Below are 23,509 nucleotides of genomic sequence, written 5' to 3'. Positions count from 1 at the left end.
GTGTGCCCAGCGTGGCTGGCATGCACCCAGGTGACTTTGGCTCAGGGTGGGGGTCACTCTCACTCCTCAGGCCAGGCAGATGTGGGCATGCATGCTGGGGTCTTTTCTCGGTTTGCTGTCATCTTATCTACAGTAGCCTGTACAAAAGCAGTGCCCTGTCCTCTGTGCCACCAGGTGGGACCATGTGCTGCCAGGACATCGCTGTCCCTCTTGGTCACATCCCACCTGCCTGCCCCACACTCTGGGTTTCTGTCTCACCAGCTGATGTGTGCCACCTGATGCAGGTGGTTACCCTGTGGCTGCACAGGCAGAACTTCAAGGTGCCAGCAGTGCCATGGAGCTGTGAAGGCTGTGCCCACGTCATTGGCATGCACACAGCTATGTCCCAGCTTGGTTGGTCCCACTCCATTCGCCTGCCTGAGCCAGACTCAGGATCTTCCAACCCCAGAATGAGGCCTGAAATAGCTCTGGGGTTTGCTGGGAGGAAGAGGAGCATGGCAGGGCTGTGGAACATGCCAAAGGGCAGAAGGAAACCAAAGCAGGACCTGTCCTGGAGCCTAGCACAAAGCCATGTGCTGGTCTGTGCCTGGGCACAAACCTTTTGGGACAGCCATGTCTGGGGCTGAGGGCAGCCCCCTGAGAGACCCACTTAGGGCTGGGCACACATGCTGGGGGCTGGGAGGGTCTTGGCAGGCGCTGAAAAGGCAGAAAATGAAGGAAACTGAACCTTCCCCAAAGCAATCCCTGCGAGCCCAGGCATGGAGCCAGCTGCTGTGCCAGGAACCAGCCCCGGGACCGGCTTGGCAGCGAGCAGCTGGTGGGAGCCTTGGCAGCACGTGGGCTCTGGGTGGGGAATGTGGCCACATCGGGTGCCTGGAGACCCCAGCATGTGCCAGGAGGTGCCCGAGCTGTGCTGGGGTGCAGGCAAGGGGCTAGGAGGTTCGGAGGTGGGAGGGGCTGCCTTGAGACATAGAGAGGGTGACGCAAACCCTGGGGTGGTGGTGGGGTGGGGTGGGGCCTCTGCTGCTTTTGGCTTTCCACATGCCCTGCTGGTAGCCAGAGTTGCCAGTAGCAACAGCAGAAACTCAGGAGCTTGCCAGGCACAGGGCTGAGGCGGGGGGGGGGGTGGGAAGAGGAAGGGGTTGCTGCAGGGCTGGGGTGCACCCTGTTGGGGAGGGCATTAGGACAGGAGCTGGGTGGGGTTGGCACGAGCAGGGGTTTGGGGGTGGGGGGAGTGTTTGCATGCACGTGATGGCCTGAGTGGGGGGATGTGGTGCCAGATCCTGCCCTTGTATGCCAGAGGGAAGGGGCACAGTGTTGCATCCTGCTGCCCCAGCCCTGGTGCCAGCTGGGGATGCCTAGGGCAGGGCCTCATGGGGCTGCTGGGGCGTGGGGCCAGGCTGGGCAGGGCCCACAGGAATCGAAACAGGCTGCAGGGCTGGGCCCTACAAAGAAGCTCCTGTTCACAGGGCACCCAGCTTGGCACTGCCCCACTGGCACAGGTGCCAGCTTGGGGTGGGGGCTCGGCCCTACACGTGGCATCTCCACCTGCCATGCTCTACCCAGGGCCCTGTGGAATGCAGGTACCCAGGTGGTGGGTCCAGCTTTTGCTGCCTACCCCAAGAAGATGCCCCAGTGCCCAGCAGCCCTCCCAGGCTGGACTAGCCACTCGTGAGACCCCCCTCACTGACACTAGAAGGGGTTTTCTCTAGGGCCATCAAGGTCCCCACTAGTGGCAGTTCCAGGAGCACCCCAGGATGGGGTGGCAGCAGCCACGTGTCCTGGCAGAGTATGGGCTGGGACTGGACACGTCAGCACTGCCCAGGCTGCCCCAAGCCCTTCCCTGGGCAGGATTGGCCTCTGCTGGCCACAACCTGAAGGTCAGCTCAGTCCAGCCCAGCCCCACAGCTTCACTGACTGGCACTGCACCCTGGGGAACAGCCAGCACCCCGCAGCCCCCAGTACCAGGGTTCGTGGTGGCCCAGTGGGCATCCCTGAGCAGGTTGTCTCCAGAGGAGTCTGGCATTGCATTTATTGTAGGAAACCATGAAAATACAGCAAATGTAAGAGAACCCAGGAGAAAACTACAGCAGCTCGGGCGGGCCCCAGAGCAGGGGCACCAGCACAGGCCCTCCCGGGGGAGGGTGGCCCTGTGTGGCTCACAGCAGGGTCAGATCCTGACCCCCACAGCCCCAGCCCGCCCCTGTTTGGCACCAAGTGGTGTAAAGGGCTCGAATGTGTCCCTCCTGAGCATGTGCAGGCATGGGGACAGGCAGGGCAGGCCGAGCAAGTGGCTCCCCTGGGGACAGGGCACAGCAGCCAGCAGCACTCTGATACTCCAGGGGGAGGTTAAGGGACACTGAGGTCCCACAACTCAGCAGCCCACGGGAGGGACCCAGCGGCAGCTGTGTCCAGCTGCAGTGGCCATGCCTGGCTGCAGTGGCTGTGCCCAGCCATGGTGGCTGTGCCTGGTGATGGCAGCTGTGCCTGGTGGTCACAACTGTGCCCGGCCATGGTGGCTGTGCCCGGCCACGGTGGCTGTGCCCAGCCACGGTGGCCATGCCAGGCTGTGGCACTGCAGCCAGGGGAACCAATCGAAAATGAGCCATTTTACTAAAAAAGCCTTCACACCTCATTCCAGCCCAGCCCTCCCCCCCACCACCACCCTCTCTCCCCACACCCAGCTGCCTCCCCCACCCAGCCAGCACCCAGCCTCTCCCACCCACTGTCACCTGCCAACCCCCCCCACCCCCTTCCCCACTCAGCCCCATGTCCCGCTTGCACTCCCCTAGCCTGGTCGGTCTCTAAGGGCTGACCCTCTGCCCAGCCCTGCTCATGGCCCCAGCTCAAACAGCCTTGAGCCAAACTGGGCAGAGGGGCAGGCAGGCAGGCAGAGAGAGAAGGGGACAGCAGAGCTGTCCCCATCCCCACCCCAGTCCCACAAAACAAACACCTGGCACGGCCCAGCAGAGCTGGGGCTGCCCTCGCTCCGCTCTGCTCCGCTCCCTGCTCGCTCGCGTCCCCCAGGCCCTGGAGCTCTCCGGGCACTTGGGCATCACAGCCAGCGCACATGCGGGGGGAGCACGGGCACGGCTCAGTCCAGCTTGGCAAAGCCCCCGATGGTCACTTTACGCTCCTGCTTGTTAGCCACCAGCTCCTGGAGGTGCAGGGCACCCCCTCCGATGAAGCAGAAGGCTGGGCAGACAGGCCCGGAGCAGTCCACGCCGCACTCCCACAGCTCGCGGAAGGAGACGGCGTCGTAGAAGCTCACCTTGCCCTGCTCATAGTCCAGGCAGATGCCAATGCGTGGGGGCAAGGGCACGGTGCAGCCGTTGGGGTCGCGGGAGGTGAGCGCTGAGCCGTGGGACAGCAAGATCTTGCCCATGCCAATGGTGAGGAAGGCATAGGGTGGGGGTGCCTCCACCGTCGTGTCCTCTGCCCCGCTGTCGTGCCCGCTGTCGGGGTCATACCTGTGGCACACAAGGGACAGAACTCTCCTCAGACAGCCAAACCTCGCAGAAGCAGAACCCATTTTTCAGTGTGACTGCATTGCTAATTGATACTTTCTGAGCCATAGAATCATAGAATCAACCAGGCTGGAAGAGACCTCCAAGCTCATCCAGCCCAACCTAGCACCCAGCCCTATCCAATCAACCAGACCATGGCACTAAGTGCCCCATCCAGGCTTTGCTTCAACACCTCCAGGCATGGCGACTCCACCACCTCCATGGGCAGCCCATTCCAATGCCGATTACTCTCTCTGGCAACAACTTCCTCCTAACATCCAGCCTAGACCTCCCCTGGCACAGCTGGAGACTGTGTCCCCTTGTTCTGTTGCTGGTTGCCTGGCAGAAGAGACCAACCCCCACCTGGTGACAGCCTTCCCTCAGGTAGTTGTAGACAGCTGCCCTGAGCCTATTCTTCTCCAAGGCTGCACACCCCCAGCTCCCTCAGCCTCTCCTCACAAGGTTTGTGTTCCAAACCTCCCACCAGCTTTGTTGCCCTTCTCTGGACACCTTCCAGTATCTCAACATCTCCCCTCCACACCCACCAGAGAAGTAGGAAGAGGTGGAGGACACCCCTGACACACACACACAGAGCCCCTACCCTGCATCCACCAAGCCCCCTCCACTCACCTGGGGCTCACCACATCCTGTGGCACCTGGAACCACTCCTGCAGCTTGCTTTCTAGCCCCACGCCCACCTTGACCAAGTAGGAGCTGGGGTCCACGCAGCAGGCCCAGTAACTCTTGCCCTGGGTGATGGCCACGTCGCCGATGACCAGGTCGATGGAGAGGTGGCAGCTGGTCATGAGGCGCTCGGCGGCAAAGAGCATGGGGATGCCAGGGACGCTGCGCACCGCGCGCTGGTCCTTGCTGATGGCCAACCGGTCCCGGTTGAAGCCCCAACGGTTGTCCAAGAAGAAGTTGAGGACTGCAGGGAGGAGGAGGAGAAGTGAGAAGGATGGCACAAGCAGCCTGCAAAGAGCTCTGGCTGGGCGCCTCTCCCCCTGACCCCAGTCCCATTGATATCCTGGTGAGCAAGCTCAGGAAGCTTGGGAAGGAAGAGCAGGCAGTGAGGTGGATTGGGAACTGGGTACAAGAGCTCAAAGAGCAGTGATCAATGGTGCTAGGTCCAGCTGGAGAGCTGTAACCAGTGGAGTCGCCCAGGGATCAGTGCTGGGTCCAGTCCTGTTCAACATCTTCATCAATGACATTGATGAGGGCACAGACAGACAGAGTCTGCTCAGCACTGATCATAGCTGATGACACCAAACTGGGAGGCTTGGCTGAGACGGCTGCAGGCTGCGAGGCCATCCAGAGAGCCCTGGACAGACAGAGCTGGGCACAGAGGAGCCAAATGAGGCTCAACAAGGACAAGTGCAGAGTCCTGCACCTGGGGAGGAAGAATAAACTGCAGCAGGACAGGCTGGGAGGTGACTGCTGGAGAGCAGCCCTGTGGAGAGAGACCTGGGAGTGCTGGGGCAGAACATCCATGGCACAGCAATGTGCTCTAGAGGCCAAGAAGGCCAATGGGGTCCTGGTGTGTATTAAGCAGAGTGTGTCCAGCAGATCAAGGGAAGTTCTCCTTCCCCTCTGCTCTGCTGAGACTTCATCTTGAATACTGCCTTCAGTTTTGGGCTCCCCAGTTGAAGAGGGACAGGAACTGCTGGAGAGGCTACAAGGATGATGAGGGGACTGGAGGGCACTGCCTGATGAGGAGATGCTGAGGGACCTGGGGCTGCTTAGTCTGGAGAAGAGAAGACTGAGAGGGGATTTAATCAATGTTTATAAACATCTGAGGGCTGGGGGTCAGGAGAGGGGGGACAGGCTCTGGGAGTCCAGAGGTGGGAACAGGCTCTGCTCACTGCTCCCTGGGATAGGACAAGGAGCAATGAGTGTAAGCTGCACAGGAGATTCCAGCTCAACACAAGGGGCAACTTCTTGACTCTAAGGGTCACAGAGCACTGGCACAGGCTCCCCATAGATATTGTGTAGTCTCCTTCCCTAGAGACTTTCAAGGTCTGTCTGGATGTGTTCTTCTGTGATCTGTGCTAGATTGTGTGGTCCTGCTCTGGCAGGGGGAGGGGTTGGACTCGATGATCTCTCCCTGGGTCCTTTCCAACCCCTAACATCCTGTGACCCTGTGATCCCCTGGCACCCCTCACCTGGGGCGGGCGGCGTGTGCAGGTAGATGTCCTCGCTGTACTCCCCGAAACCTGCCTTGTTGCAGCCCTTCACCCGGAGCACGTAGACGCTGTCGGTGTCCAGGTACTCCACCAGGGCACTGGTGCCACGCACCTCCTCTCGCCGCTGCCACAGCTTCAGCCCCTTGGCCTTGGAGTCGGTCTTGCGGTACTCCACCGTGTAGTGCCAGGCGGGCGGCGAGTGCTGCGGCAGGCGCCAGCACAGGAAGATCTGGTCGTAGGCGTAGGTGCGCTGCGTGTCGATGACGGGAGCCTCGGGGGCTGCGGGGAGAGGCACCGGCGGGCATCAGGCAGCATCCCCCCCCCCGGCAGGCGGGGAGGCAGCCAGATGCAGGGAAGGGACATTCCGGACGGACGCACGGACGCACAACCAGCAGGAGTCTAGGGGGAGTCTGACTGCGGAGACCGTGTGTAGGCACCAGAGGAGAGCGAGAGTCGGGGAGACAGAGGAGCTCGCTGCTGTGGGGGGCTCCAGGGACCAGACAGGCTGAGTGCAAGTCGGGGAGGGAGGAGAGAGAGAGAGAAAGAGAGAGGATGGAGGCAGCAGGAGAGGAGGAGGGGAGGAGATGGGGATGGTGGAGCAGTGCGAAGATGCCGGCAGCACAGCAGGAGCAGTGAGGCAGGATGGGGAGATGAGGGTGGGTGGAAGTGGGGCGAGGAGAAGGGAGATGGGGCAAGGCCAGGGGATGGAAATGGGGCAAGATGGGGATGGAGATGGGGTGAGAATAGGGTGGATGTGGGGCAAGAGGACAGAAATGGGGTGAGAAGGATGGAAATGGGGCTTGGAGAGTGATAGAAACGAGGTGACAGAGGGACAAAAAATGGGGCAAGGGGACAGAAATGGGTCTTGGAGGGTGATAGAAATGGGGTGACAAAGGGACAAAAATGGGGTAAGGGGACAGAAACAGGGTGAGGAGGGTGGAAATGGGGCTTAGAGTGTGATAGAAATGGGGTGACAGGGACAAAAATGGGGCAAGGGGACAGAAACGGGGTGAGGAGGGTGGAAATGGGGCTTGGTGGGTGATAGAAATGGGGTGACAGAGGGACAAAAATGGGGCAAGAAGAGGGACAGAAAGAGAGAGGTGGAAACACGGTGAGAGGAGGATGAAAATGGGGGGAGAGTAGGCTACAAATGGGGTGAGGAGGGTGACAGAAATGGAGTGGGGAGGGTGACAGAGATAGGGTGAGAGGGGGAACAGAAATGGGGCGAGGAGGTGGCAAGAGAGGAGGAGCAGCAGCGGATGGGGGGGGCTGAGCAACTGCCTGCCCCCAGCAGCAGGCGGGATGGGGATGGAGGATGTCAGCGGGGGGCGGGAGTGGGGATGGAGGGATGGGACAGAGAGAGCGGGGCCGGCTCTGGGGCAGGGGTGTGACTTGCCTCAAGTTACTTCGGTGACGACTCAGCAGCGGCCTCAGCCTATAAACAAAGAGAGGTAGAAGCAGGTCTGAACAGTGCTGCCAGCGGCGCGGCAGGACCACGGCTCCTGCCCTGCGGGGAAGCGCCTGCCCTGCAGAGGGGCAGCTCCGTACTCACCCTCCGGTGCTCCGCCTGCCCTTACCTGGCACCACGGCCCTGCCTGGCCTGTCACCTCGCTTGGCTCCCCTGGCACAGGGCAGGGCAGGGGCAGGGATGCCTTTGGGGGCTGCTGGGGCCATCCCTGACGGGGAGGGGGACCGGCAGATCCGCAAGCACCCGCCCGAGCGCAGCCCTCCGCGGCCGGGTCCCAGCTCTGGCACCAAGGCGGGCAAGGAGCCGCTCTGCCCGCAGGGGCTGCACCTCCACTCGGGGCACAGCCGGTGCCCGGGTCCTGCTGCCTTTACCTCGGATGAAGGCCAGGTCGGTGAGCAGCTTCAGCTCCCTGCTGACGTCCAGCTGGAAGTGGCTGAAGGAGGCTGTGGCTGCAGGACGGAAGCTCTGCAGCGAGTCGGTGGCCCTGAGGATCCTGTGGCACAAGAGAGGCATCACAGTGGAACACAGCAGGTGCCTTGGGCACCAGGGAGCCCTCATCTCCCCCAGCAGCCCCATGCCAGCCCGGGTCCCCCCATCCTGGTACCTGTTGTGCAGCTGCTTGGCAGCCTGGACAAAGCAGGGTTGGTCAGTCTCCTTCAGCACCTCCTGGGCATAGCCTACCATGCCCGAGTTCTCCAGCATGGCCTGGTGCTCCTGGATCTGGCAGTGCAGGCTGGCCAGCCGCTCCTGCTGGCACTCCTCGATGGCCTGCAGCAGGGTGGCTCGCTTCTCCTCCAGTATGGCACACAGCCCCTGGATCAGCTGTGACACCTCCTCCTTGGCCTGCGAGCCGTTCACCTGCCAAGCACAGTAAGGTCAGCACACCGCAGGGGCCAGGGCAGAGAGGGGACCAAGCTGGCAGTGCCATCCCCACGGCCCAAAGGGGCAGCACGAGGGACAGGTGGGGCACCTTCTGCCCTCACCTCCGTGTGCTTCACCGTCTCCTCCAGCTCAGCAATCTGGGTCTGCACCGTGTCCTGGCTGTTCAGGATGTAGGCAAGGCTCTTCGTCAGCTTCTCCTGCAGGGAAGGAGGTGAGGTGAAGGCGCTGGCAGCCCCCAACCTCCGCAGCCAGCGCACCCCTTCCGCATCGGGCTCCTGGCAGTGCCCACAGTTCCTTCTCGCCGAGCCCAATCTCTACCCCGAGCGTGGTCGTGTGGCCCTTACCCTGAGGGCCTGGTAGGCGCTGAGCACCGGAGTGATCTTGTGGCTGGTGTGAGTGCGGCGCACGCGGCAGAGCTGGCACACCAGCCGCTGGCAGGTCTTGCAGTAGTGAGTCACCTCCTCCTTGTGCTCCGGGCACATCAACCCCTGCACGGGCACAGGGGGGAGCTCAGCAGGGCTCTGGGGCAACCCCTCTCCCCCTCAACCCAGTGTCTCCTCCCAGTACCCACCACATCCCACGCAGGGAAAGAAGACCCCCAGCAGGGAGGTCCTACCTTGGGTCGGAAGGTGAGGGTGGGGGGCGTGGGCTCGTGCTGGGCTTTCTGGGTGCCCCAGGGGTGGTAGAGCTTGAAGCACTCGTTGCAGAAGCTGGACTTGCACTCGGTGCAGCCCTTGGTGGCCTCCAGCTGCGGGGGCTTGCAGAACTGGCACATGATGGCAGCGCTGATGTTGATGGTCTGGCGGTAGCGCTCCACCACCCGCTCCAGCGTCAGGTTGCGGAAGAGGCTGCCCAGGCCCCGCTCACCCAGGTCCACGTCCCGCTGGCAGGCTGGGCAGGGGAAGCTGATGGTCTGGGGGTGCACAGTGCCCCGCTTGCGTCCCGGGTACGTGCCAAAGCCTGCAGGAAGGAGATGAGGAGGCCATCAGGCGGGGTGCAGCGCCCCACACTTGTTCGGGCTTCCTTGTGTGGGAGCCCATAGGTGCTGTCCCTGTGTGCTCTTCAGCTGTCCCCTCATGCCCTCCAGTCACCCCCATGCCCTCCAGCTGTCCCCTCATGCCTGCCAGCTGTTCCTGTGTGCCCTCCAGCCATCTCCTTGTACCCTCCAGCCATCCCCATGCCCTCCAGCAGTCCCCTCATGCCCTCCAGCTGTCCCCTCATGCCCTCCAGCCATCCCCTCAAGCCCTCCGGCTGTCCCCTCATGCCTGCCAGCTGTCCCTGTGTGCCCTCCAGCCATCTCCTCATGCCTTCCAGCCATCCTCATGCCCTCCAGCCACCCCCTCATTCCCTCCAGCCCTCCGACCATGCCCTCCGACCATGCCCACGTCCCACCTGACTTCAGGAGGCGGTCGAGGCGGTCGGGCTTGGGTGCCAGAGAGCGGCGCCCCAGGCGGGGGCTGCGGGTGGTGGGGGTGGCAGCGGGTGAGGAGGGCTCGGAGGTGGGGTCGCAGCAGAGGTAGCCATGCTGCAGCAGCACCTCGCTGGCACAGACGTGGCAGACGTTGTGTGTGCAGGGCAGGGCCAGTGGCTGCTTGTACATCTCCTTGCACACCGGGCACACCAGCTCCCGCTCCATGTTCTTCATGCTGGTCTGGGGAGAGAGAGGGGAGCATCACCCACTGCGGATGGACCACGGCCATGATGGAGACCAGGGTCAGGAGAGGGGCCAGGATCAGTGCTGAGAGCAGAGGCAGGTCCTGCGCTGGGGATGTGACCAGGACTGGGACCAGGAAAGCAAGGCCAGGAGCAGCAGATCAGGACCAGCACTGGGATCAGCACCAGGATGGGGACCAAAGCTGGGAAGAGAATGAGGATTGGGGCTGGGGCAGTGCCAGGGCCAGGACCAAGACTAATACTGGGATTACAGCCAGGACCAGCACCAGGTCTGAGACCAGCAGGAGAGCCAGGATCAGGCCTGGCACCAGTACCAGAGTCAGGATCAGGACCAAAACCAGGCCAGGGACCAGAGCTGAGATAGGGATGGTGACTGCAGCTGAGACCAGCACCAGGGCCATGCACTGGGACCAGAGCCAGGGCCAGTACCAGGGCTGGGACCAGGACCAGCACTGGGATCAGAGCCAGGACAAGCACGAAATCTGTGATCAGGCCTGGCCCCAGAACCAGGGCTGGGATCAGGACCAGCATTGGGGTCAAGATCAGGACCAGCATTAGGGTAAGGATCAGGACCAGCACTGGGACCAGTACCAGGATGGTGACCAAGGCTGGGATCAAGATGGGGTTTGGGGCTGAGGCTGGCACAAGGGCTGCACGCCAGGATCAGAGCCAGGACCAGTCACAGGGCCAGGACCAGGATGGGGACCTGGACCCACACCCATGAGTGTGCAGGCAGCTCCCGGCCCTGTCGGTGCTCGCAGCCCCGGCAGTGGCACAGTGCAAGGGGGGGGCAGCTGCTGGCCTTTCCCGAGGATGGGCACCCGGTGGGTCGGGGCCCGGGTCCGAGGCCTCGCTGCAGCCTGTCCAGCCCTCAAGGGCACCCTCGCCATCGGGCCCCGGCGCGTTGCCATGGCGACATCGGTCCCGGGAGAGCCCGGCCCGGCAGCCCCGCGGTGACCCCCCCACACCCCTGCCGCGGCCGCTGCTCACGCTGATGCGGACGAGAGCGTCCATGATGGAGGTGAAGGTCTGCAGGTCCTCGCCTTCGGCCATGGCTTCTCGCCCGCTGCCGGCGCCGGTCCCCGCGGCGGCGGCAGTAGCGGCGGCCGCGGAAGCGCCGGTCTGTTGCAGGGAGCGGCGGAGCCGGGGGGAGGGCGGGGGGCGGCGGTGCGCATGCTCCGCGGGACCCTCCCCGGCGGTAGCGGCGGCGGCGGTGGGGGGACGGCGAGGGGCGGTGGCGGGGCGGCACCGGGAGGATTCCGCCGCATCTCCGGCCCCCCCGCTGCGCCGAGCCCGTACAGACGGCAGCGCGGATCGAGGAGCGGCTCCCGGGACAAACCTCGGGAGCGGGCTGAGCGGAGCTGAGCAGAACCCCTTTGCCGGTACCGGTACCGGTGCTGCGGGGGGGACGTCCCGCGTCCCGGTCCGCCGGTTGCGCCTCTCTCTCCCCGCCGCCAGGGGGCGCGCGCGAGAGAGAGCCATGGAGGGCTGCAGCGCCGCCCCCGGCCGCCAGGGGGTGTCCGCAGCCTACCGGAGCGCGGCGCAGGCGGGGAGGAGCGGGGCGGGGCCGCACGCGCAGCGCCCCCCCGCGCGCTGCCGCCGTGCCCCGCCTCCGGGCGCGTGCGCAGAGCAGGGCACCGGCACCGGGACGGGCACGGGGGCGACACCGCGGGGCACGATGGGTAACGGCGGGCACGGGGGGGCGGCCAGGGCGGGCGGCTAGGGGCGAGCTGGGACGTGAGGGTGGGCATGGGCATGGCGCCGTCGTGGCGCTGGCCCCGGTGCCGGTGCCTCGCTAAGGCGGTCCCGCGGCCCCAGCCGTAGGTACGGGCACTTCGCTGGCGCTCTCGTCGCTGCTGTCGCTGCTGCTGTTCGCCGGGATGCAGATGTACAGCCGGCAGTTGGCCTCCACCGAGTGGCTGACGATCCAGGGCGGGCTGCTGGGCTCTGCGCTCTTCGTCTGCTCCCTCACCGTATCCTTCCGGGCAGCGGGGAGCGGGGCCGGGACGGGGCTGCAGGGTCCCGTTCTGTCCCTTAACTCACCGGCCAGGCCTTCAACAACCTGGAGAACCTCGTCTTCGGCAAGGGCTTCCAGGCCAAGATATTCCCCGAGAGTAAGTGCTGCGGCAGGGTGGGCAGAGGGGCACAGGCATCAATCAGGTCATGGAGTCCTAACATCTGGGGTGGAAAAGCCCTCCCGAGATCGTGGGTCAGCCCAACACCACCGTGGCCACTAAAGTCGTGTGCCTCTGTGCCGTGAGGTGTCCAAGATGACAGGAATGGGGCACTTAGTGCCGTGGTCTGGTTGATTGGCCAGGGCTGGGTGCTAGGTTGGACTGGATGAGCTTGGAGGTCTCTTCCAACCTGCTTGGTCCTATGATTTCTTGGACATCTCGGGGGTGGTGACTCTGCCACCTCCCTGGGCAGCCTGTTCCAATGCCTGGCCCTGGTAGCTCCACCCTAGGCAAGTTTGTTCTGCTGCACCTCTATGCCCCTGGCCCCTGCTGCTCTGAGGTTGCCACGTTAGGGCGGTGTGGCTGCAGCTTTTCTCTCTCCTGTTTAATCCCCTGCAGTCCTCACTTGCCTCTTGCTGGCTCTCTTTGCCTCTGGCCTCATTCACCGAGTCTGTGTGACCACCTGGTAAGTCTGGAGCCTGCCCTGGAAGCTGCTGCCAACGACCCTGTAGTGAGGGGCCCAAAACTCAACCCAGGTGATGAGTACTTTTCTTCCCCTGCAGCCTCATCTTCTCCATGGTTGGCCTCTACTACATCAACAAGATCTCCTCCACCCTCTACCAGTCCTCAGCGCCTGTTGTTGCTCCTGCCAAGGCTGTTGGCAAAGGCAGAAAGAGGAATTGATGTCCTCCTGCCCCTTCCCCTGGGCAGCCCCCTCCCCACTGAGCCAGACCGAGGGTCTCAGCCACCCAATAAAGCCATTTCTTTGTAGCTCCTCGCCTGCAGCTGCTGTGGGTTTGGTTCCTCTGCCAGCTCTGGGACCAGTTTTTCTCACACTGCTTCAAGCCCACATGGCTGAGAGCTACCTCAGTCACTTCTGCAGGTTGCAGCAGAGCCTTGGGTGGGTTTGCACTGCCCGAGGGGGCTCTGAAAGGCCAGTGGAGTGTGGCAAAAGTGAGCTGACAGCCACCGACACCCCCCCCCTGCGCCCCCATTGCCTCACAGGGAGGATGAGCTGATGGTTCCTTGTCTGCCTGGACCTGCAGGAGAGGAAAATCCCAGCGGAGCTGGGCGGGTTGGAGCAGGCTTCAGCGCCTCAGGGGCTTGGCCCGGCTGGAGGGAGGCAGCAGGGGGGCTGTGGGGGGGTGTCCCTGTGGCTCAGGGCTCTGGTGGGTGATGGGGAAGGGGAGCTGTGGAGAAGCAACCTCACTCCCCACCTGCCATCAGGCCCCTTTACTGGTACAGCCAAGGGTGCCAGCACTTGGCAGAACAACTGCTGGCAATGTGCATGATTCATACAATCCCAGACTGGGTCAGGTTGGGAAGAACCTTAAGAGATCATCCAGTTCCAACCTCCTGTCATGGGCAGGGACACCTCACACACTAGACTGGGTTGCTTAACGACCCATCCAGCCTGGCCTTGAACACCTCCAGGGATGGGGCATCCACAACCTCCCTGGGCAACCTGTGCCAGTGTCTCACCACCCTCACTCTAAAGAATATCTTCCTAATCTCCAGTCTCAGCCTCCCCTTTTCCAGGCCAAAGCCATTGCTCCTCATCCTAGCACTCTAAGCCCTTGTGAAAAGTCCCTGCCCAGCTTTCCTGGAGCCCACTTCAGGTACTGAAATGAAGCTGTAATTTCTCCCTGGAGTCTTCTCCAACCTGAACAGCCCCAACTCATTGACACTGATGAGGGCACAGACAGACAGAGTCTGCTCAGCAAGTTTGCTGATGACACCAAACTGGAGGGCTTGGCTGAGACAGCTGCAGGCTGCGAGGCCATCCAGAGAGCCCTGGACAGGCAGAGCTGGGCACAGAGGAGCCAAATGAGGCTCAACAAGGACAAGTGCAGAGTCCTGCACCTGGGGAGGAAGAATAAACTGCAGCAGGACAGGCTGGGAGGTGACTGCTGGAGAGCAGCCCTGTAGAGAGGGACCTGGGAGTGCTGGGGGAGAACATCCCTGGCACAGCAATGTGCCCTGGAGGCCAAGAAGGCCAATGGGGTCCTGGTGTGTATTAAGCAGAGTGTGCCCAGCAGATCCAGAGAGGTTCTCCTTCCCCTCTGCTCTGCTCTGCTGAGACCTCATCTTGAATACTGCCTTCAGTTTTGGGCTCCCCAGTTTCAGAGGGACAGGAACTGCTGGAGAGGGTCCAGCTGAGGGCTACAAGGATGCTGAGGGGACTGGAGGGCACTGCCTGATGAGGAGAGGCTGAGAGACCTGGGGCTGCTTAGTCTGGAGAAGAGAAGACTGAGAGGGGATTTAATCAATGTTTATAAACATCTGAGGGTTGGTCAGGATGGGGGGGACAGGCTCTGAGGGTCAGGAGGAGGTGGGGACAGGCTCTGGGGTTCAGGAGGAGCAGGGGACAGGCTCTGCAGGTCAGGAGGAGGTGGGGACAGGCTCTGGGGGTCCGGAGGAGGCAGGGACAGCCTCCGGAGGTCAGGAGGAGGTGGGGACAGGCTCTGGGGGTCAGGCTCTGCTCACTGCTCCCTGGGATAGGACAAGGAGCAATGGATGGAGGCTGCAGCACAGGAGGTTCCAGCTCAACACAAGGGAGAACTTCTGGACTCTAAGGGTCCCAGAGCACTGGCACAGGCTCACCACAGAGGCTGTGGAGTCTCCTTCCCTCGAGACTTTCCAGGCCTGTCTGGATGAGCTCCTCTGTGATCTGTGCTAGATTGTGTGGTCCTGCTCTGGCAGAGGGTTGGGCTCGATGATCTCTTTGGGTCCCTTCCAACCCCTGACATCCTGTGATCCTGTGAACCCTCCCAGCTTGTTCCCACAGGAGAGGTTCTCCAGCCCTCTGATCATCTTCGTGGCCTCCTCTGGACCTTCTCCAGCAGCTCCATGTCCTTGTGCTGGGAACTGGACGCAGCAGACAGGATCTTAGCAGAGCAAAGAGAAAGAATCACCTCTCTCACCCTGCTGGCGCTGCTGCTTGCCAGGCAGCCCAGGAAACGGTTGCCCAGAGCTGTGGCGGAGGCCTCATCGCTGGAGGCACTCAAAGCTCCTGGGGCTCCGAGCAGCTCGATGCAGCCGGAGGTGTCCTCGCTGATCGCAGCAGGGGTCGGGCAAGATGAGCTGCGAGGGTCGCTCCCAGCCCAAGGCATTCCGTGACTCTCTAACAAAGGCACGTTCGTGCCGGCCCGGCGATGGGCAGGGGGGAGCCCCGGGGCACCGTGGCTGCGTTGGGGTGGGGGATGGCCGTGAGAAGGGCTCGGTTCCCTGCGAGCCGTGAGAGGGTTGGCAGGGCTGGCTCCCACGCCAGTCCCCTGCTGCCTGCCGAGGCCGGACACGGAGGAAACCAGATGCTTCCTGCGGTCCCCGCCACGTTCCACAAAGCCCGGCGTTTCCTTCGGCACCGGGCCCGTGTCCGTGAGCCCGGCCCGCCGCGCTCCGCCCCGCACCACCCCCGCGCACACCTCCGCGCTGCCGCCAGCAGGGGGCGCTCCGCACCACCCCCGCGCACACCTCCGCGCTGCCGCCAGCAGGGGGCGCCCCGCACCACCCCCGCGCACACCTCTGCGCTGCCGCCAGCAGGGGGCGCTCCGCACCACCCCCGCGCACACCTCTGCGCTGCCGCCAGCAGGGGGCGCTCCGCACCACCCCCGCGCACACCTCTGCGCTGCCGCCAGCAGGGGGCGCTCCGCGGCGGCTGTGACGTGGCGCAGGACCCCGCACTACACCTCCCAGCGGCCCCCGCGCTGCGGCGCTGGCCTGACGTCATCTAGGCGACGGGGGAGAGCGGGTGCTGGGCCCGGGACCTGTCCAGGTGGGGGCGGGGGTTGGGACCGGGATCGGTACCGGTTCGAGAGGCCCCGGAGCAGGCCGGTCTCCCGTGGCTGGTTGGCGAAGGCCAGGAGGGGTTCGGGGTCGGGTTCTATTCGGGAGGCTCGGGAGGGGGTCGAGCCCGGCGGGTTGGAGCGCAGGGAGCCGGGGCCGGGCGCGGTTCGGTCCGGTCCGGTCCGGTCCGGTCCGGTCCGGTTCTCACGGCTCCTCTCTTGGCAGGCCGTCATGACCAAGTTGGGACAGTGGCTGTGTGGACTCGCCCTGCTGGGCTCGGCCTGGGCCGCGCTGGCTCTGGCGCCGCCGGGGCTGCAGCTGCCGGTCCCGTTCCGGCAGGCCCTCCTGCCTCTGCCCATCTACCTGCTGGTAGCCTTCGGTTGCTACTCGCTGGCCACCGTGGGCTACCGCTTGGCCACCTTCAACGACTGCGAGGAGGCGGCCGCGGAGCTGCAGGAGCACATCAGCGCGGCACGGACAGACTTGCGCCGGCGAGGACTGCGCTTCTGAGCCCAATAAAGCTGAGGCACTGCGGCTGCCGGAGGTGTGCGCTGCGCCCAGCGGGCCGGGGGCGCATCGGGGAGCAGGGAGCCCTCAGCTGCGGCTTCCCTGGGTGGTGCTGCCCTGGTTAGGGCCCTCGGGCAGCCAAGGCCCTGGGGATGCTGCTGGATGCCACACAGGTGGGAAGTTACTCCTCTCCCCGTGGCGTGAGGCTGGTGTTGAGGAAGCTGTGTGCAGGCGAGGGGTGTCCACATGGGCCCAGGTCCCCTCTCGGCATTCCCATCACCCTGCAGGGAAGGTGCCCTGCCCCAGCCCAGCCCAGTTTCTCCAAGCTTCTTGGAGCTCAACTCCAGAGGCAGGGATACAAGGTGGTGAGAACAGGATCAGACCTTGCCCTGGAGGCCCACAGCGCTTGGTAGCACTGCGGGCAGAGCACATTCCCAGCTGCTTTCAGATGTGGTTCACACCATCAGGTGGGGAGCTGGAAAAGACTCATCCCAAGCCCACTGGCGGTTTTCCAAGGGAAGGAGGAGAGAGCCTGGCTGGGTGGAGCAGGCGGCATAGCTTTTAAAATGTAGAGCACCCAGAGCCTGTGGTCTGCCCCCGACCTGCTGGGACAGCTCAGCCCACGCCGGGGGGCTGCTCCCTGCTCCTGCTGGCGCTGAGCTGCCGCTCCCCTGCGCACCTCCCCCCTGCCACGGGCAGCAGCAGGCAGCATGCTGGGGCTTCCCTAGGAAGGGGGGGGCAAGCAGCCTGCAGCAGAGGTATGCCCAACTACAGGTGGGTGGCCCTGTCCGGGGGGGGGTACCCCTCCATCCTGGGGGGGGTGTTGAGACCCACGCTGCCGGCCTGGCTGGAAGAGCTGCACGGCTGGTGGTGACACATCATGCTGGGGCCTGCCTTGCTGGCAGCCTCCCCAGCTTCTTCACATACCTGCCAAAGGACTTTCTTGTTTTTAATTATCGACTGTGCATCCTTCTGCAAAAAGGAGCAGTTGGTATCATGAGGGAGGACTTGGGCTAATTAGCAGGAGCAACTAATTAGCTGTTTCCTGAGCAACAATGGCAACTCGGAGCAGGGTGGGCAGCTCCCACGGTTTTGCTTCTGTGTGGCTGTTTGTGGGGGTGGCATCACCTCGTGCCTCTCTGGTGCCGGGACCTCAGCCTTGGCACAGAGCCCTCCGTGGGCTACTCACCACCCTCTGCTGGCTACTCCTAGCCACCTAGGGGCTACTCCTGACCGTTCAGGGACGACTCAGCCCTTCCAGCAGCTCTGCAAGCGGCAGCGCAGCAGCAGCAGCTTCACCCTGAACGGACACGTGGCCGCTGTGAGCGTTTGCGTCCCCGAGAGGTGCTCCACTCGCCCGCGGCCTCGCGTGTGGTGCCACGCCACGGCCACTCCCGGCAGCTCCCGGCGCATGGCAGCCGGAGCGACCGGTTGGCAGCAAAGTTTCTGCCTGGTGCGTCAGCAGGGAAAGCTGCCCCAGCCCAGGGCACCTTCACCCGGGCTGGGAGCTGCTGCTGCTGCTGGCTGCTAGGGGTAGTGCTGCTAGGGGAGCGAGCGCAGCCCCAGAGGGAAGCCCTGGGGCACAGACACCTGCGAGCGCAGCCGGTGCGGGCGAGGGGAGCCCTGGCTCTGCAAGCTGCAAGTGGCAAGATGGAGCATGCCAGGCGAGCCCAGCAGACGCCCCAGCTGGGGCACCGCAGCGGGAGCTTGGCGTCCCCTAAGCCACCACCACCTTCCCGCAGCCTGTTCTGCCTTTCTCCTCTCTTATTGATTTTTCCCAGGCCACGCTGCGAGGTGTAAGTGAGCGTCTGAGCCCCAGCACAGCCTCTGCCAAAGTCCTCCTCACTGCTTCCTTAATCCGGCTTGCGTCAGCCAGGCTGCAGGACCTGCCCAGGCTGACCAAGAGGAGCTGTGGGAATGAGGCTGAGGACTTGCCCAGCCTGACCAAGTGGAGTTGTGGGGATGAGGCTGAGGACCTGCTCAGCCTGACCAAGTGGAGTTGTGGGACTGGAGCTAAGGACCTGCCCAGCCTGACCAAGTGGAGTTGTGGGACTGGAGCTAAGGACTTGCCCAGCCTGATCAAGTGGAGTTGTGGGGATGAGGCTGAGGACCTGCCCAGCCTGACCAAGTGGAGCCATGGGACTGGGGCTGAGGACCTGCCCAGCCTGACCAAATAGAGCTGTAGGGGAAGAGGCTGAGGACCTGCCCAGCCTGACCAAGTGGAGCTGTGAGGGCTCAGGCTCCTCACCCATGGCTGGAGGGGGGAGGGGATTCTCCTGCAAGGCTCTGTGGTGACTCTTGTGTAATTTGGTCACCCAAATGCATCCCTGTCCCTCTGCTGATGCAGTTGCCTGATAACTTCATTGCAGATCATGGTTAATCGGGTTTGGGTGGATGCCAGCAGCTGCCTGATCAGAGGGCCCTCGATGGCCGTGGGCATAGTGAGGGTTTGCATCGATTAGCAGTTTGCCAGCCCGGTGGTGGCCACAGCAAGCTCCACATCTAAGCTGCAGAGCAGACTTTGTCTTTCCCTTCTGTGACTCCTGCCCCCAGACTGCTGCTCAGGAGGGTCACAAAAGTCTCCCATCTCTGCCCCAACCCAGCCCTGTGCCCGCTCCCTGCTCCTGGGTCTGATGCTTCCTCACTGCTGGAGAGTGAGTGCTGCTGGAGGAGGTTTTTTCAGCCCCAGGGTGTGCCAGGATGTGCCCTCCACCATCCTGGGGTCATCCTGGTTGTGGGGACAAGAGCTGTCCCCAACTCCACAGCCAGCACAGAGGAGGGAGGGGACAAGAAGCAGGTGCTGGGAAGGCTCTGATTTATTAAAAGGCACTTGAACTGGTACAAAAGAGGGGCAGAGCTGCCCAGCAACCCCAGCCCTGCACTAGGGCACGTGGAAGACTGTCCAGGGTCCCCAGGGACTGGCAGGGTGCCCAGGGACTGGGATGAGGTAGCCCCTGGCACCCCAAAGGCATTGCTGAGTCCAACTCAACCATCACTGAAGGACCAAAAGTTGGAAGGATGCCACCGAGGGCAAACCATCGTGGCAAAGGCAAGGAAGTGCCTTCCTTGGGCCCTGCAGCTGTAGGGAGCAGGCAACCCTTGGCTGAGGGAACAGCAGCACTGCAGTGGCAGCTGGGGCTCAGCAAGCAGGGCCAGTCCATGCCAGGAGAGACTGGCAAGGGTTGGAGGATCCTTCATTGGTCCGCATGTGGGCTCCTTCTTTTGAGGAGGGGGCAGGGAGGGGATGACCAGCAGGGTCCCCTCAGGCATGCAGGGGCCTGTAGGGTTTATCCTGGCCGGGTGGGTACCGCCAGAACAGCCAGAACCGCAGGAGGCTGGTGAGGATGCCCGGCACGTTGGGGATCTGTGGGAGGATGTGGCAGGGCTGGGGTGGGGGGTGGGGAGGGAGGGAGGGAGGGAGCGGAACTGCCCAGCTTGCAAGGCTGCTGCCTCCCCCCACCCCCGCCGCTCCGCCAGCCTCGCGTTGCTGGGGGAGATTTATTGGCCTGATACCATCTAATTAATTGCAATCAATACTCATCTCGCCCAGCCCAGCCACAGGCTCTGCCGCGCCACGCAGGCGACGCCGGGCAGGGGTCGGCCTGGTGCCAACCGCTCGGCTGAGCGCCGCGCGGGGTGACGGGACAGGGCGGGGGCAGGTGGGATGGGAGTGGGACTGGATGGGGTTGGGTGGGATGGGAACGGGACTGGATGGGGTCGGGTGGGATGGGAATGGGACTGGATGGGGTCGGGTGGGATGGGAATGGGACTGGATGGGGTTGGGTGGGATGGGAATGGAATGGGACTGGATGGGGTTGGGTGGGATTGGAATGGGACTGGATGGGGTTGGGTGGGATGGGAATTGGATGGGGTTGGGTGGGATGGGAATGGGACTGGATGGGGTCGGGTGGGATGGGAACGGGACTGGATGGGGTCGGGTGGGATGGGAATGGGACTGGATGGGGTTGGGTGGGATGGGAATGGAATGGGACTGGATGGGGTTGGGTGGGATTGGAATGGGACTGGATGGGGTTGGGTGGGATGGGAATGGAATGGGCTGCCCAGGGAGGTGGTGGAATCACCGTCCCTGGAGGTGTTCAAGAAAGGCCTGGATGAGGCACTTAGTGCCATGGTCTGGTTGACTGGATAGGGCTGGGGAATGGGTTGGACTGGATGAGCTTGGAGATCTCTTCCAACCTCATTGATTCTATGATTCTATGGATGGGATTGCATGGGGGTCAGATGGGATGGGGTGCAATGGGATTGGATGGGATGGAATGGGACAGGAATGGATGGAACAGAATGGGGTGGGATGGGGTCAGATGGGATGGAATGGGACTGGATGGGGTCAGATAGGATGAGAATGGGACTGCATGGGATGGAATGGGACTGGATGGGGTCAGATAGGATGAGAATGAGACTGGATGGGGTTGGATGGGAATAGATGGGATTGGATAGGGTGGAATGGAATGGGACTGGATGGAACAGGACAGGATTAGGTGGGATGGGGTCAGATGGGATGGAATGGGACTGGATGGGACAGGACTGGATGAAACAGGACAGGACTGGATGGGATGGGACTGGATGGGGTTGGGTGGGATGGGACTAGATGGGGTGGGATGGGACTAGATGGGATGGGACTGGATGGGGTCAAATGGAATGGGAATGGGACTAGATGGAATGGAATGGGATGGAGTCAAAAGGAATGGGATTGGATGGGGTCAGATGAGATGGAATGGGACTGGATAGGATGGAACTGAATGGAATGGGACTGGACGGAATGAGACAGGACTGATGGGATGGAATGGGACTGGATGGGATGGGACTGGATAGAATGGAATGAGATTGGATAGCAGAGGATAGCATCCTCCAGCCACCCACCAACCCCCAACCCACCGTGATGTAGGGGTCATGGAGCTGCAGGCCGTAGAGCGTCCAGCTGGTGGAGGCCAAGAAGGTGGTGACGGTCAGGGGGAAGGACAAGCAGCGAGTCGACCTGCTCTGGACAATCTTGGCCTGCAGGAGGATATGCCAGGCTGGTCCTGGGGCAGGCAGACCCAGCACCACCTTCTCACCCCCCACCAAGCCCCACATACCAGGTCAGCCAGCGGTGACAGGTACATGCTGATGGTGAAGACGCTGCAGAACAGCCCCAGGCGCGCCAGGCGCGTCCCCGTGTCGGCAATCAGGAGGGTGAAGTAGCCATAGCCAGCGGCCAGCACGGCCAGGAGCAGCAGGCTCCGCAGCAGCACAGGGCACTGAGGCAGAGAGGAGGAGGAGAGTCAGAGTGAGAGCCTCCCCCATCCCCCCAACTCCTCCCCTACATTGACCCAGGCAGCTCAGACCCCACCTTGGCAGGGCTGTAGTAGAGGTACGCCAGGATGTAGAGGGTCTGCAGCGCTGCCCCGGTGGTGTTGACAAGGATCAGTGTCCAGTCCTGCTTCAGGCAGCCGTAGCCCAACCAGCTCAGGTTGCTGCAGGGCAAACAGCACAGATGCTGCCGACTGGGGGCTTCTGCCCTCCCTCATAGAGTTACAGAATGGCTCGGGGGGGGGAAGGAACCTTTAAAGGTTATCTATTCCAACCCCTCCTGCAGTAAGCAGGGACATCTGCAACTACAGCAGGTTGCTCAGAGCTCCCAAATCCCTCCCCCACCCTTACAATGCTTCCAGGGATGGAGCATCTCCCACCTCTCTGGGCAACCTAGGCCAGGGTCTCACCACCCTCAAGTGTAAACTTTCTTCTATCCAGCCTAACCCTCCCTCTTTTCACTTAAACCATCACCCCTTGTCCTGTCACAAGAGGCCCTGCTAAGAAGTCCCTCCCCAACTTTTTTTTATCATCTCTTTTAAGTACTTAAACACCACCAGAAAGTCTCTTCTGGAGCCTTCTCCAGGCTGAACAACCCCACCTTGCCTCAACCTGGCCTGGCAGCAGAGGGCTTCCAGCCCACTCATCATTCCTGTAGCCGCCTCTGGCCCCTGCTCCAACAGGTCCAAGTCCTTGAGCTAAGAAACAGCCCCCTGCCGAATTGCACGTGACCCCTCCCACTCCCAACTCGGGGGCCGACCCCCACTGTACTTGACATCGGTGGTGAGGAAAGGCAGGAACTGGATGTTCTCCACACTCTTAGTTGCCAACATCTGGTGCAGGTCAGACCTAGGGAGAGGGAAGGCAGCAGCCTCCTGTGTGCCTGGTACCACAGGGAGGGGTGTGCAGTGCTGGGGGGGGGCAGGGAGGGCTGCAGTCTTTGCAGCCAGTAGGCAGCCCTTCGAAACATGCACCACTGCACTTGCAACCAACTGCCTTTCCAAGCCCCTCCACACACACACACAGTGGCCCCCACCCCACATTCCCAGTTCCCTGCTGTCCCTTGCCTTCAGCTTTGTCACAACCCCAACCCCAGCTCCACCAAACCCCAGTGCCTGCTGCACTACAACCCTCAGTTCCCCTTCCATTGCACCCCCTGAATTGGACCCAGTGCCCCCCATTGCACCCCCTGAGCTGCTTAAGTGCCCTCCTCATTGTACCCCAGTGCCTTCCCACTAACTCTCCATGACACCACTGCACCCTCTGAGCTGCCCCAGTGCCCTCCCCATTCCCCCCATTCCACCCCCTGGGCTATCCCCAGTGCTCTCCCCATATGCCCCACTGCACCCCGTGGACTGCCCTAGTGCCCTCCCCATCTCTCATTGCCAGCCCTGGGCTGCCCCAGTGCCCTCCCCCTGTGCCCCACGGTACCCCCTGGGCTGCCCTAGTGTCCCCCCCATGCTCTCATTGCACCTTCTGGGCTGCCTCAGTGCCCTCTCCGTGCTCTCATTGCCACCCCTGGGCTGCCCCAGTGCCCTCCCCATGTTCCCCAAGGTACCCCCTGGGCTGCCCCAGTGCCCTCCCCATGTGTCCCACTGTACCCCCTGGGCTGCCCCAGTGCCCTCCCCATGTGTCCCAAGGTACCCCCTTGGCTACCCCAGTGCCCTCCCCATGTGCCCCAAGGTACCCCCTGGGCTGCCCCAGTGCCCTCCCCATGTGCCCCAAGGTACCCCCTGGGCTGCCCCAGTGCCCTCCCCATGCCCCCCATTGCCACCCCTGGCCTGCCCCAGTGCCCTCCCCCTTGCACCCCCCTCCCCCCCTTTAAGGTCCGCATTGCACCGGCGCCGCTGCATCCCCCTCCCCGCGCCACCGGTGCCGCTCACAGGCCGGTCCCGAACATGGCGAGGGTGAAGGCCAGGCAGGCGGCGGAGAGCAGCGCCAACGGGGCCATGCCGGGCCGTGGCACCGGGCACCGGGGGGGCGGCGCTGCCCGCGGCGGGCGGGGCGGGACGCACTACC

General features: G+C 63.1%; 4 protein-coding genes and 1 long non-coding RNA gene across 10 annotated transcripts; 3 read left to right on the top strand and 2 right to left on the bottom strand.

The window, feature by feature from the left end:
* Nucleotides 1–2,761: 2,761 nt before the first annotated feature.
* Nucleotides 2,762–11,195, bottom strand: TRIM46 (tripartite motif containing 46). Its single transcript, XM_064176063.1, has 10 exons — nt 10,704–11,195; nt 9,432–9,690; nt 8,656–8,999; nt 8,384–8,527; nt 8,141–8,236; nt 7,762–8,015; nt 7,529–7,650; nt 5,669–5,968; nt 4,137–4,434; nt 2,762–3,470 (listed from the first exon to the last, which is right to left on the bottom strand). Exons 1-10 carry the CDS (start codon nt 11,193–11,195, stop codon nt 3,095–3,097), a joined length of 2,685 nt encoding a protein of 894 aa, XP_064032133.1. The 3' UTR covers nt 2,762–3,094.
* Nucleotides 11,179–12,658, top strand: KRTCAP2 (keratinocyte associated protein 2). The gene is made up of 5 exons (XM_064176143.1): nt 11,179–11,395; nt 11,532–11,686; nt 11,764–11,827; nt 12,287–12,353; nt 12,451–12,658. The coding sequence occupies exons 1-5, from the start codon at nt 11,194–11,196 to the stop codon at nt 12,569–12,571; spliced, it is 609 nt and encodes a 202-aa protein (XP_064032213.1). The 5' UTR covers nt 11,179–11,193; the 3' UTR covers nt 12,572–12,658.
* A 2,899-nt stretch (nt 12,659–15,557) lies between these two features.
* DPM3 (dolichyl-phosphate mannosyltransferase subunit 3, regulatory) lies at nt 15,558–16,207 on the top strand. Of its 4 annotated transcripts, XM_064176152.1 has the most exons (3): nt 15,558–15,662; nt 15,899–16,036; nt 16,082–16,207. In XM_064176152.1, exons 2-3 carry the CDS (start codon nt 15,905–15,907, stop codon nt 16,181–16,183), a joined length of 234 nt encoding a protein of 77 aa, XP_064032222.1. In that variant the 5' UTR covers nt 15,558–15,662; nt 15,899–15,904; the 3' UTR covers nt 16,184–16,207. The 4 variants fall into 4 exon arrangements, with proteins under 4 accessions (XP_064032222.1, XP_064032218.1, XP_064032220.1 ...); XM_064176148.1 differs by having other exon boundaries at nt 15,899–16,207; XM_064176150.1 differs by lacking the exon at nt 15,558–15,662 and adding an exon at nt 15,673–15,735 and having other exon boundaries at nt 15,899–16,207.
* Nucleotides 16,208–16,232: 25 nt separating this feature from the next.
* LOC135192778 (uncharacterized) lies at nt 16,233–18,522 on the top strand. Of its 3 annotated transcripts, none has more exons than XR_010309027.1 (2): nt 16,233–16,353; nt 17,962–18,522. It is a non-coding gene; the product is annotated as an uncharacterized LOC135192778 (long non-coding RNA). The 3 variants fall into 3 exon arrangements; XR_010309026.1 differs by lacking the exon at nt 16,233–16,353 and adding an exon at nt 16,364–16,938; XR_010309025.1 differs by lacking the exon at nt 16,233–16,353 and adding an exon at nt 16,364–16,954.
* Nucleotides 18,523–18,978: 456 nt separating this feature from the next.
* On the bottom strand, nt 18,979–23,509 carry SLC50A1 (solute carrier family 50 member 1). The gene is made up of 6 exons (XM_064176139.1): nt 23,374–23,509; nt 22,262–22,339; nt 21,531–21,654; nt 21,277–21,438; nt 21,077–21,196; nt 18,979–19,544 (listed from the first exon to the last, which is right to left on the bottom strand). Exons 1-6 carry the CDS (start codon nt 23,439–23,441, stop codon nt 19,443–19,445), a joined length of 654 nt encoding a protein of 217 aa, XP_064032209.1. The 5' UTR covers nt 23,442–23,509; the 3' UTR covers nt 18,979–19,442.

Source organism: Pogoniulus pusillus, chromosome 43 (assembly GCF_015220805.1).
Source record: "Pogoniulus pusillus isolate bPogPus1 chromosome 43, bPogPus1.pri, whole genome shotgun sequence".
NCBI classification, from domain to species: domain Eukaryota; kingdom Metazoa; phylum Chordata; class Aves; order Piciformes; family Lybiidae; genus Pogoniulus; species Pogoniulus pusillus.
The sequence above is the reverse complement of the archived record's forward strand: the minus strand, read 5'-3'. Positions and strand labels throughout refer to the sequence as shown.

Bases quoted from the DNA above. Each gene is read 5' to 3' on its own strand.
- KRTCAP2 (XM_064176143.1), top strand. From the start codon at position 11,194: ATGGAGGGCTGCAGCGCCGCCCCCGGCCGCCAGGGGGTGTCCGCAGCC. The intron at 11,687-11,763 runs GTATCCTTCCGG...CTCACCGGCCAG, and splicing joins TCTTCGTCTGCTCCCTCACC to GCCTTCAACAACCTGGAGAA. The intron at 11,828-12,286 runs GTAAGTGCTGCG...AATCCCCTGCAG, and splicing joins GGCCAAGATATTCCCCGAGA to TCCTCACTTGCCTCTTGCTG.
- DPM3 (XM_064176148.1), top strand. From the start codon at position 15,905: ATGACCAAGTTGGGACAGTGGCTGTGTGGACTCGCCCTGCTGGGCTCG.
- SLC50A1 (XM_064176139.1), bottom strand. From the start codon at position 23,441: ATGGCCCCGTTGGCGCTGCTCTCCGCCGCCTGCCTGGCCTTCACCCTC. The intron at 22,340-23,373 runs GTGAGCGGCACC...CCCTCTCCCTAG, and splicing joins GCCATGTTCGGGACCGGCCT to GTCTGACCTGCACCAGATGT. The intron at 21,197-21,276 runs GTATGTGGGGCT...ATCCTCCTGCAG, and splicing joins TGTCACCGCTGGCTGACCTG to GCCAAGATTGTCCAGAGCAG.
- TRIM46 (XM_064176063.1), bottom strand. From the start codon at position 11,195: ATGGCTCTCTCTCGCGCGCGCCCCCTGGCGGCGGGGAGAGAGAGGCGC. The intron at 8,016-8,140 runs GTGAGGGCAGAA...TGTGCTTGGCAG, and splicing joins AGACGGTGAAGCACACGGAG to GTGAACGGCTCGCAGGCCAA. The intron at 3,471-4,136 runs GTGAGTGGAGGG...TGTGTGCCACAG, and splicing joins CAGGATGTGGTGAGCCCCAG to GTATGACCCCGACAGCGGGC.